The sequence below is a fragment of the Ascoidea rubescens genome (genome assembly GCF_001661345.1).
Source record: "Ascoidea rubescens DSM 1968 unplaced genomic scaffold ASCRUscaffold_2, whole genome shotgun sequence".
Lineage (NCBI taxonomy): Eukaryota > Fungi > Ascomycota > Saccharomycetes > Ascoideales > Ascoideaceae > Ascoidea > Ascoidea rubescens.
In genome coordinates this window covers 995,176-1,007,283 of record NW_017962914.1, presented here as the reverse complement: position 1 = coordinate 1,007,283, position 12,108 = coordinate 995,176, and the positions used below count along the sequence as shown (strand labels likewise).

Sequence of the window (12,108 nt, the reverse complement as noted above, 5' to 3'; positions counted from 1 at the left end):
CCAAAAGAGGCAATATGTAAACACCTCTTCAGCCGCAAAACGTGCTGGTGTTGGAGGCTGAGTCAGCGTTGCGTCAGCAACTCTGCTGATATCAGCACACGTGCTATTACTACACCGGATGCAACGGCTGACTCAGCCGTGCTCCGTGTCCGCGGGCACATTGGTTTATTCGTGAAGATGTGATCGATAGATACAGATATAGATGTAGATATAATACACGACACATCCATATATCTCTTCTAATATGCTTTGAGAATGAGCTTGGATTCTATTCTTTTGGACTTACGCTTTGTCACTCTACTCAGAAACAGATTAGGTTCAGACCACCTTGCTAACCTATCCATCGAAGAGCTAATCGCCAATTATAAAGGCAACTTTACCACAAATGATGCCGTAAATGGAAACAACACCAACACATCCAATATTGATAACGATGCTGGTAAAAGTAGTACTAAAAGTCAGGGTTCTGAAGATTCCTCGCAGAGTTTTTTATCTTCTGAGTTCTTGAAGGAGCTTATCAACCTACTATTCTTGAAAAATATCAATAGAGACGACTACTCCCAGATTTATATCCTATCGAATAATGAAATAAACGATTTAAATGGTATCAATTTTTACTTGAACTCAAACTGTATCAAAATTAACTATCAATCGTCCAATTATTTAATTATCTTCAAACTCGGTAATGCCTTTAATTTTGTACTAATTTATGATTTCCTTCATATAATTTTAATCAACTTTTCAAATCTTGACCCCATTTATTTATTAAGTGTTTTAATTGAAAAAAAAATGTTGCTTTTGATTTCTTCTCTTGCTAAAATTGCTAAAAACTCTTCTAAACATGTTTCAAAATTACACAAAATTAAGAAACTAAAATTTATTAATTTTTATAATTATATTAATAATTATAATGATAATGATAATAATAATGACAATAACAACAATAACAACAATAAAAACAATAACAACAATAAAAACAATAATGACAATAATAATAATAATAGAAACAATAGTAACATACTAAATGTTTATAAAAATAACATATTTTTTCTAAAATTTCTTTACTGTGTTTTATTCAAAATCCCCCAGATTGCATTCTTTAATGATTTTAACAAAATTACAAATCTAGTAAACTCAATAGATTTAAATGGCTTTTTTTTTAAACAAGATATTGACAATGATTCCAGTCAAAATGACAGTGAAATTTACCACAAAAATCTTAAGGATTTAAATCTACTAAACACCATAGACATCTCCTCAATTTTCAATAACAATATGATCAAAATAAACTCAAATATCGGTTTCTTATCCTTTGACAATATTCGCTCTTCTTTGTTTACAATTGGAAACACAAAAAATTTAATATCAGATCTCATTAGTTTCATCCCAGTAACAACTGTAAGCCAATCGAAAAACAGTCTAACATACTACTCAACAAACCTAGTAGCTTTATTTCTAAAACATCTAAATCACCAATTAATCCACAATCTTTACAACTTAATAACTTTACTAATTCCAGATAATAACAATAATTATATCATAAACGAAAATTTCATCAATAACTATGCCTTCAATTTAACTTTTTTAAATTACATCAACCTAAGTTATCTCTATTACTATTTAAATATAAACCCAACTTTATTATCTGAAATTGATTTCATAAATTTAATTCAAAATATTTTTTATCCCAACAATTCTAATATCAAGAATATAAACAAATTTGATTTGCAAAAAACAATCAACACGATTAATAAATTTATTTATCTACATTTTAATTATTTTAGTAATGACAATAATAATAATAATAATAATAATAATAAAAACCTAATTAGTCTTTTGAAATTGTTCAATAAAAATATCAGCCTTTATAACGGTATCAATCCCTTTCTAAAACTATCAAGTGAAAACTTGGAAATTCAAATAAAAAACTACAATATTCAATCCAATAACCAAAATCTCAAAAAATTAATTAGCAAAAAGGAAAGTAACCGGTATAAAACTTCGGCTTTAAATAAAAGAATCGAAAACTCAAGTAACAAACTCACTAATAGTAAAATACCAAAACCCAACCAAGAAATTGAAAGAGTTAATAACGCTGAAAACTATTGTGATAACGAGAAATACCAAAATGAACAAAATTTAAAGATAAAAGAGCTTAAAATGTTGGTAAATGATGACAAGAACATTGAAAACTGGTTGACGTATTCTCAGCAATTTAACACTTCAAACTTTTGTCTTCCAATAGTTCAAGTAAAAAACACAAAGTTTGAAGACATACAAGACAAAGTAGCTGAAAACTACAGACTTCTCAATGAGCTCAACGAGGAAAAATTGAAAATTGCCAAAATCAACGAAAAACTAGTAAAGGAGAAAACCCAATTGGAACAAGAGCAGAGCGAAAAAATAGCTGCAATAAGACGAAAGTTCTGGGAGGAAAAAGAAGACATCCATAAGCATTATTTCCAGATAAAACAGAAACTCGAGCAGCTAAAAAGAAAACAGGAACTCGAAAAATAACTCTTCCATCTTTCTTTATACACTTTAGGCAAAATAGGGTTTGTGTCTCACGCACGACCATGTGATTCGTGCGTGATGTACACGCGCTACGAAGTGCGAAAAGAGGCAGTTAAGTGCGCGCTTCCTTTCCTGTTTCCAATCGAAGCTGAAAAATGTGTCGAAAGAGTGGTTAAATTGTTAGGAGAATGCTGCGATAGTTGTGTTTCTTTGTTTTGCTTGCTTCTGGGAAAAATCTGTGCTGATTAAACTGACAAAATCCATTTGATAAGGTCTGTTTGCAAGAGACGATTCTGTGCAGCTTTTGCAATTTTCCAAGGCCTTATGTTTGGTAAAATTCAGATCCCACAATCAAGGCACGATTATTTGACAATTCAGCTTTCGAATATAAACTGATTTATATATCTTCCATTTGCTGTTTCAATCATCTATTGTGATTGAAACCTCGATATCTCAGATTATACCATTATTTTCTTTGCCCACCAGCAGATAACCTATATTCCCTCATTTTCTATTGATTTTTTTTTATAGCAATGCCAGACTACAACAACAATAACAGCAACAAATATGATAATTACGATCTATTGAATTTGAACAAGAGAAATTTGTCGAAATTCAAGAGCTATCCCTTAAAGCCAGAAACTAATATTGACTACAACAAATTCGATTTGAATAAGAAGTACTCATTTGAAATCAAAAAACAAGATACCTCTAGCTATGGAATTAGAGCTAAAAGAAACATTGACCCTAATGAACCAAATTATAGCAAGAAAAATATTGCTAATGATAGACAAAAATCATTGTTAGCTATCAACAGTTTGTTTAATTATGGAGACTACACATTTAACCCTCATAATTTTAATAATTTTGAAAAATTGAATAATAGCTTATTTACTTATGGAAAATTTGAAAATAACAACAAGACTTTTATTAAAGTTAAAGATACAAATGATTTTATTGTTCCATATTCAAGCTATAATATTAAGATTGACCAGGATGATAAAAAGAAAAAGAGCAGCAAATCCAAAAAAGATAGTGACAGTGACAGTGATAGTAGTGATTCGGACTCTGATAGTGACTCAAGTGATGAAGATGAAAATAAAAAAACGAACAAAAACGAAAATGATCAGAAAAACGATGATCAGAAAAATGAAAAATCAATTGATGAAAAAAAAAAAGAATTAGAAAAACAAAAAGAAAAAGAATTAGAAAAACAAAAAAAAAAAGAATTAGAGAAAGAGAAAGAGAAAGAGAAACAAAGGGAAGAGGAAAAGAAAAAAGAGGAAGAAGAAAGGCTTAAGAAAGAAAAGGAAGAAAAATTAAGAAAAGAAAAAGAAGAGGAAAGAAAAAGAAAATTACAAAAGGAAAAAGAAGAAAAAAAGAAAATACAACTACAGAAGGAAAAAGAAAAAGAAGAAGAAGAAAAAAAAAAAAAAGAAGAAGAAGAAAAACAAAGAAAATTACAGAAAGAAGACGAAAAATTAAAACTGGCAGCTAAAAGACCAATTGATCCTGATTCCGACAGTGACTCTTCTAGTGATTCTGATAGTGATGATGATACTGTTTATAACTTTTTAGAAGATCCAAATGCTATGACCCCAAGTAGGAATGAACAAATTTTTGATTCAAGAGTTGAAGGATATAACTTTAAATATTCCGATTGTTCTGGAAAGAAAAAGGCTTTGATTATTGGAATTAATTATACAGGAACAAAATATCAATTAAAAGGTTGTATTAACGATGCTCATAATGTTAAAAAGTTTCTTTTAAGAAATGGTTATTCTCAGGAAAATATGGTTATATTGACTGATACGGATCCAAATCCAAGATCTGTTCCAACAAGAAAAAACATGCTAGATGCAATGTGTTGGTTAGTAAAGGATGCTTCACCCAATGATTCATTATTTTTCCATTATTCTGGACACGGAAGTCAAGTAAAGGACATTGATGGGGACGAAGATGATGGGTTTGATGAAACCATTATTCCACTTGACTTTGAAGAAAATGGGCAAATTCTTGATGATGAAATGCATGAATTGATTGTAAGAACATTGCCAGAAGGGTGTAGATTGACAGCATTGTTTGATTGTTGTCACTCAGGCTCAGCATTGGATTTGCCATACACTTACTCCACTAAAGGACTTATTAAGGAGCCCAACTTAGTTCAAGAAGCGAGTGAGGGATTATTGGAAGTTGTTCAATCGTTTTTAAAGAGTGATCACGAATCATTTATTCAAACAGTTCTCGATAAATTTCAAAGTATTATGAACCGTAAAGTTAAAGATATTGCAAGAGAGAAAACCAGAAAGACTAGAACATCGCCAGCAGATGTTATTATGCTAAGTGGTTGTAAAGATGAACAAAAAAGCTCTGATGCTAAAATTGAAGGAAAGTCAACTGGTGCGATGTCCTACGCTTTCATGAAAGTCATGAATAGTGGCAAGCAACAATCATATCTTAGTTTATTAAGGAATATAAGAGAGATTTTAAGTGGAAGATATAAAAAAAGACCTCAATTAAGTTCAAGTCATCCAATTGATGTTTCTCTTAAATTCAATTTATAATAGAATGTCTTCAAAGCCAAAGAAAATTTAAAATTTAAAATTAAAAATTATCAAAAAAAAAAAGTTTATTTAAATAATTTTAACCACAAAAAGGAAAAAGGAAAAAGGAAAAAGACTAAGTGAAAAAAATATAGTATAAGTATTTTATAAATTGTAAAAACGATCAAATCTTAAATAGGTTTTTAGTATTAACTTTATGAGAACAAAAGATTTGAGGAAATTGATTATTTTCATTTTGTCTTAGAAAATTTAATAATTCAGCTAGGGTTATTTCTCGTTTAGAAAAGACCAAATTTGCAAATTTTACAGTTAAATGCCCGTAAAGTCTTTCTTTAACCAATTTATCGATAGACTTCTGATTAGAAGTACATGCTGCTAGCATAATGACATTTGCTTTTGGTTTTAAGGGCCTTTTTTTTTGATTATAGCAAACTGTATTTGGAACAAACTTGAATGTAGATTTTTGGGGTAAAAGTTTGAATATAGTATAATTTTTTTCAACCAAGACATACGGTAGGCCTAACATTCCACCAGAAAAACAACAATCAAAAATGGCAGTCAATTTACATTTCTCTGGTAAGTCTTTTACCATTGTATTAAATATATCATTACTTTTCAAAGTACCATTTGTATCATAGTCAGATGGTCTAATTGAAAACTCAGGTAGACCTTTTCCTGAGTAATGAAAAAAAAAAGAATCACCTTCTTTCGGATCCTCAACTAACCATTTCATTGCTTCTAAAATGTTTTTTCTGGTGGGATTACCATATTCATTACCATATTCATTACCATATTCATTACCATTGGATATATTAGTACCAAGGAATCTGATATTATCAGTGTCAAAACCCCATTCTAGTAAACGTAAAAGAATTTCGGAATCATTTTCAGGACTAAGTAATTCGTCTGTACTAACAGCAACTATCAAAGCCTTTTTTTTTCCAGTTATAGAATTGTCAAATATAGGACTTGTGAAGTTATCTGTATTTTCATGAACGTTCGAATCGACACGAAGAATTTTATTAAATAATTCAAGAGGTTCAAATGGTTGAGGTTGTGGTCCTTCTTCTGAAAGTAAAGACCCATTATCCGAATTAGAAACAACAGGTTGAGATTTGAAATAGCAATATTGCATTTTTCATACCAGCTACCAATGAAAAAAACAATAACAGGGCGACGATGGCAATATAAATACAAGAAATAGGTCAAGATAAGAGAAAATATAAAGCACGGCCTTATTGATTGAACCTCTTTTGCTTTAGACAAACCGATGGGTCAAGCACCTCATAATGCATTTTGATTCAACAAATGACAATAGCGAAACCATCAGCGAGTTCAAATGCTCTTCATATCCACTTCTCACCAGCTGGAATTCAAATCTATACCATAATCATATGCTTTGATTGCATCCCATTTTTGAAAACTAACAAGTTGATTTTTCCTGTTAAAGCGGTACTCCTGCTTAAACAAAAAACCTTCACCTGAAAATGAGACGGACTTGGACCTGAGAAGAAAGCCTGCCAGAACCAGTAATCCCGCGTATCTATTCCAGTTGTATCAATTTATTCTGGTGAGTGAAGTGTCCGTCACATGACACTAGGGAACTGGGATCTCTCTATATTAGGACACCTTTTATATTTGGACACCTTTGTGTCCTCAGCATAGGATTAAGTAACTAATCTATCGGGAAATGTCTTTTCAAGGCCCAAAACTGGCAGCAAAATTGTCCATCCAGAACGGTGATTAAAAAGCCATGCATCTTGTGCCGCCAGCAGACAAATTACTGATGATTATATCTGGAAAATATCCTGTCTTAACAGGATATGAACAGAGCTGCCCAACTGTGGTGTTGAGGTCTCCATGCCACCAAGCTCTTCTAATAACTTTTGGTATGATAACAATCTTGGTTCCACAATACCCATAGCTCTACAGAATCGGTATGTCAAGTACAGAAAATTGATTTCATTCTTAATAATTCCCATTCTTTTGTTTTGTAGGTCTTCGCAAGCAGCAATCAGGATCACTTTCGCGTTGGGTTTATGTGTTTTTTTAATTATTTTATCAATTTTTTTCTTTTTGTAAGTATCAACAAGTGTACCCAGCCCAAGAGGCTTGAGTACAAATAACAAGTTTTTTATCTGTTTAGCTAGCGTTTTTCTCATCCCAAATATATGTTCTCCCTCCATTGAGTAATTATATGGCAAATCAAGTATTGTGCCTGAATGGTCACAGTCAAATACTGCTGTTAATCTGCAGTCTTCTGCCAAATCTTTAACTATTCTATTATACAAGTCATTATCAAGAATTCGGAGACCATCTTTTGTAATTATTGCTTGATCGTATCCACTTATCTCGTCTCCAGCGTTGGTTGGTGAATGTGTTCCTGCCCCCAAAAAATATAAAAAAAATGAATCATTTGAACATGAGTTTTTAACCAACCAATCAATAGATTCAATAATTTTGTCTTTAGTAGGAGAAATTTCTTTATTATTCCCAAAATCCGATAAAATCCTTATATTACTATTATGAAAATTATTACTCTTTAAAAAATTGAACACAAGTTCTATATTGTTTGTGTATTTCATCCGGTGATTGATATTCTTGGGATTTATGATCTCAATCAACAACGCTTTCCTGCTTCCTGTGCACTTCTTATCCAAATGTTTATACTCAAATCGAAAATAATGGTGTAATCTATTGTGTCCATCCATTTTCTTGTACTTTTCTAATATATTAGTTCTTATGCCAAATAGTAAAGAATAATGACTTGTATCATGATACCAAAAATCAAAACATAAAACACTCTTATATTCAAAATAAGGATATATCTATAATTTTTATATCTTTTAAAAGATCAACAATTTAATTTGTTACCAATATTGTGTACTTCTTACACCCACCGGAATCTGTTTTTCCATCCAGCATCAACATCCAAAACCACACTCAATCACTGTGAATTCTTTTAGGTTAAGCTTCATGGTACAATAGGCGACAAAGAAAACAGTCAAGAGAAATCCACCCCTCAAGAAACAGTATTCTCTTTCGCACATTGGAATTGTTGTAAATTAGGGTAATAAGATGTTGAATCGACTACTTATCCACCTTTTTACCTTTGACAATAGAGAAATTCTAAAGCTCCATAAAAAAAAAATGTATTTTCAACCTGAAATTGATTTATTTTCAGTTATATAAATAGATAGATAAATAGATAAATAATAAAATAATAAAAAAATTAAACTTTTTGACAAATTAAATCAATATATATATATATGTTAAAAGATAAATTGAAGAGAAACATCAATTGGATGACTGGCACTTAACTGGGGCTTTTGGCTGTATTTGCCCTCGAGAATTTGTCTTGTGTTTTTCAATAAACTGAGATATGATTGTTTTTTACCAGTATTCATGACTTTCATAAAAGCATAGGACATTGCACCAGTAGCTTCACCACCAATACTTGCATCGGCACTTGTTTGATCATCTTTGCAACCACTCAACATGATGACATCGGCTGGTGAAGTTCTAGTTTTTTTGGTTTTTTCTGATGCTCCTTCATTGGCCTTTAAACTCATAACATTCTGGATTGTTCCAAAAACAGATTTAACAGCTGATTCTGCATCACCAGCCATATACGATTGGAAAGCAGTAAATAGTCCTTGACCGGCTTCTTGCAAAATATTTGGTTCTTTTAACAATCCCTTGGTTGAGTAGGTGTATGGCAAATCCAATGCTGAGCCTGAGTGACAACAATCGAACAATGCAGTCAATCTGCAACCTTCAGGTAATGGTTTAACAATTGTATCATGGATAAGTTCATCAACAATTTGTCCATTTTTCTCATAATCCAATGGAACAATTGTCTCATCAAATCCATCATCTTCATCTCCATCTTTATCCTCTTGTTGCGAACCGTGGCCAGAGAAATGAAAAAACAATGAATCGTTAGGAGATGCACCACTGACTAACCAGCCCATTGCATCCAACATGTTTTGTTTTGTTGGAATGGCTCTGGAATTGGTTTGATCGTCAGTTAATATAACCATGTCATCTTCTGAATAGCCGTTCTTTAAAAGAAATGCTTTAACATTTTTAACATCATTAATACAACCATTCAATTTCGCACTTGTACCAATATAATTGATACCAATTAATAAAGCCTTTTTCTTACCAGAACAGTCAGAGTATTTGTAATGATAATTTTTAACTCTTGAATCAAAATTTTGAACATCTCTAGTTGGAACATGTGCATCGGTTGCTTCTTCAAAATCATAATTATCGTCATCGTCGTCATTGTTTCTATTGTAATTAGAACTGTTACCAATTCTAGAACGATTGTCGTATTGATTTGAATTATAGGATGGTCTATTGTTTCCCCCATAAGCTGAATTACTGTAAGATTCAGTTTTATAAGTTACAGGTTTGCCATTGTTTTTTGAGTATGAATGAGTGGTTGATGAATAACTATAAGAGTTTGAAGAGGTTGAATATTGAGAATGTTTTTGGCTTGAGCCGTAAGAGGAATCACCATAGCTCCCATAACCATAAGGAGCTGGAGGAGATGGAGAATGATCTTTCTTTTTGCCCTTTTTTTTGTTTTTATTTTTTTTACCACCATACCTTTCTGGAGAGCTTGAGTTGGATCTGTTACCACCACCATAAGAACCAGGATTGTATTTCTTTTTATCAGAGGAATTGGAACGAGACCTACGACCACCAAACTTTGATGGAGAGCTAGATCTTCCTCTCAATCCAAACTTTTTGAGGTCGTTAAAATCACCAAAGTCACCAAAACCACCAAATCTTGACATGTTTAATAGGGAGTAAGTTAATTAAAGAGAAGAGTAAAGAAGTAGTAAAATGAGGAAGGGAACTGGGGTAAGTAGAGAACTATAGAGTCAAGTAAGTGAAGAATTGGATAATTGGATAATTGGATAATAATTGGATAATAATTGGATAACAATTGTATTACAAGCAATACTATATAAAAAAAAAATAAAAGAAGTTTGTAGGTCTGTCTATATAGAAATACTCCTTTTTTTCCTTTTCTCTTATTGCTACACACTTGCTTTTCCTGGATGACGGTTTAGAGAAAGGATGAAATGGGGAATAACCACCTGTATGGGGCTTAGTTTCACCTGAAATATGATGAAATTACATGGTGAAGAAGTAAAAAAGTAGGAAGGAAGAAGTTAAATATTTAATTTAAACCAGTCTAGTTTATTAATATGCCAGTTTAAATGTGTAAACAAAACGATAAATAAGATAAGAAGATGTCAGTATATCGATATACTAATGTGCTAAGATAGTGAGATAATAAGATAGTAAGATAAAAAAAAAGTAATCAAAATGAAAATTTGAGAGAGACATCAATTGGATGACTGGCACTTAACTGGGGCTTTTGACTATATTCACCCTCAAGAATTTGTCTTGTATTGTTTAATAAACTGAGATATGATTGTTGTTTGCCACTATTCATGACTTTCATAAAAGCATAGGACATTGCACCAGTAGCTTCACCACCGATACTTGCATCGGCACTTGTTTGATCATCTTTGCAACCACTCAACATGATGACATCTGCTGGTGAGGTTTTGGTTTTCTTCGTTTTCTCGTGAGCTTCATCGTTTGAGCCATTCATAAAAACCTTAACAGCACCAAAGATAGACCTCATAGCAGAGGTGGTATCTCCAGCCATATAGGACTGGACAGCTTCCAAGAGTCCCTGTCCAGCTTCTTCAGCCAAATTTGGTTCCTTNAGCAATCCCTTGGTTGAGTAGGTGTATGGCAAATCCAATGCTGAGCCTGAGTGACAACAATCGAACAATGCAGTCAATCTGCAACCTTCAGGTAATGGTTTAACCATTGTATGGTGGAGAACATCATCAACTATCATTCCACTCTCTTCATAATCCAATGGAACAATGGCTTCATCATATCCATCAACTTCGTCACCATCTGTGTCTTCTTGTTGGGTTCCATGGCCAGAGAAATGAAAAAACAATGAATCGTTAGGAGATGCACCACTGACTAACCAGCCCATTGCATCCAATATGTTTTGTTTTATTGGAATGGCTCTGGGGTTGCTTTGGTCATCAGTCAATATAACCATGTTTTCTTCTGAGTAGCCATTTCTTAAGAGGAACTCTTTGACATTTTGAACATCGTTAATACAACCGTTTAGTTGGGCCTTTGAACCAGTATAATTAATACCAATCAATAAGGCCTTTTTATTGCCAGAACAGTCGGAGTATCTGTAATTGTAGCCATCGACGTTGGAATCAAAGGCTCTTTCGCTCTGGTCGGGTGTTTCAGCATCAGAAGCTTCTTGAAAGTCGTATTCTATGTCGCGTTTGGCTTGGTTGTTGTATCCGTAGCCATTGTGGCCATAACCATCATATTGACCTTCTTCTTGTTGTGGAGGAGGATAGCCATTGTAGCCATTGTAGCCGCCATAAGCACCATAAGCACCATATCCAGGTTGGGGAGGACCTTGGTAGCCGCCGTAGTGGCCGTAGCTGTCGTTGGGAGGATAGCCTGGGTATCTGTCGTACATTTCTGCCAAAAGTGTTGGGTTGAGTGAGAATCAAAAAGAAAGAGAAGAAGCAGACCTACAACACAAGACGTGTTTTCCTACAGAGAAAAGGGATTTCCTATATATACCACCACAATACCATTCTCCAATCTCTCTGCTTCCAGCTCAACAATGGCTTATGGTTTCTCTAGCACTGGTTGGCCTCATGCTCCTCGCTCTTTGCACGCTCTTACACGTCTCTCTAAGAACACCGCCGCTTTGCACTGCACTGGCACGCACAACTGCGCCCAGCCCTAACTGCCACCACAGTGCTTCTTGAGTTGGAAGAACCATCGTACTGGCCACAGGCCGGTCTGCACAATGACACTATGTATGTGTATCACGCATATTTGCACGTTTGAGAGCCCCGGAGACATAATCACGAGCACGAATTTTTCACTCAGCGAAAAATTGCACTGAAAAATTATTACATCCACAATCACCCAGCTGAAGAACTGA

At 33.2% G+C, this 12,108-nt stretch overlaps 7 protein-coding genes across 7 annotated transcripts; 3 read left to right on the top strand and 4 right to left on the bottom strand.

The window, feature by feature from the left end:
* Positions 1 to 236: 236 nt before the first annotated feature.
* ASCRUDRAFT_74447 (uncharacterized protein) lies at positions 237 to 831 on the top strand (the record flags this gene model as incomplete). Its single annotated transcript, XM_020192689.1, has 1 exon — positions 237 to 831. A coding segment is annotated over exon 1 (245 nt), but the record flags the coding sequence as incomplete, so codon positions are not given.
* A 444-nt stretch (positions 832 to 1,275) lies between these two features.
* Positions 1,276 to 2,517, top strand: ASCRUDRAFT_68820 (uncharacterized protein; the record flags this gene model as incomplete). Its single annotated transcript, XM_020191580.1, has 1 exon — positions 1,276 to 2,517. The coding sequence occupies one exon, from the start codon at positions 1,276 to 1,278 to the stop codon at positions 2,515 to 2,517; it is 1,242 nt and encodes a 413-aa protein (XP_020049343.1).
* Positions 2,518 to 4,145: 1,628 nt separating this feature from the next.
* On the top strand, positions 4,146 to 5,069 carry ASCRUDRAFT_28313 (caspase family protein; the record flags this gene model as incomplete). The annotated part of the gene is made up of 1 exon (XM_020190042.1): positions 4,146 to 5,069. A coding segment is annotated over one exon (924 nt), but the record flags the coding sequence as incomplete, so codon positions are not given.
* Positions 5,070 to 5,159: 90 nt separating this feature from the next.
* On the bottom strand, positions 5,160 to 6,540 carry ASCRUDRAFT_126692 (uncharacterized protein). The gene has a single exon (XM_020188956.1). The coding sequence runs from the start codon at positions 6,211 to 6,213 to the stop codon at positions 5,242 to 5,244; it is 972 nt and encodes a 323-aa protein (XP_020049341.1). The 5' UTR covers positions 6,214 to 6,540; the 3' UTR covers positions 5,160 to 5,241.
* Positions 6,541 to 6,597: 57 nt separating this feature from the next.
* On the bottom strand, positions 6,598 to 7,899 carry ASCRUDRAFT_74446 (uncharacterized protein). Its single transcript, XM_020192688.1, has one exon. It carries the CDS (start codon positions 7,787 to 7,789, stop codon positions 6,869 to 6,871), a length of 921 nt encoding a protein of 306 aa, XP_020049340.1. The 5' UTR covers positions 7,790 to 7,899; the 3' UTR covers positions 6,598 to 6,868.
* Positions 7,900 to 8,356: 457 nt separating this feature from the next.
* Positions 8,357 to 9,640, bottom strand: ASCRUDRAFT_21414 (caspase family protein; the record flags this gene model as incomplete). The annotated part of the gene is made up of 1 exon (XM_020189688.1): positions 8,357 to 9,640. A coding segment is annotated over one exon (1,284 nt), but the record flags the coding sequence as incomplete, so codon positions are not given.
* A 779-nt stretch (positions 9,641 to 10,419) lies between these two features.
* On the bottom strand, positions 10,420 to 11,631 carry ASCRUDRAFT_79615 (caspase family protein; the record flags this gene model as incomplete). Its single annotated transcript, XM_020194402.1, has 1 exon — positions 10,420 to 11,631. One exon carries the CDS (start codon positions 11,629 to 11,631, stop codon positions 10,420 to 10,422), a length of 1,212 nt encoding a protein of 403 aa, XP_020049338.1.
* Between the last annotated feature and the right edge of the window lie 477 nt (positions 11,632 to 12,108).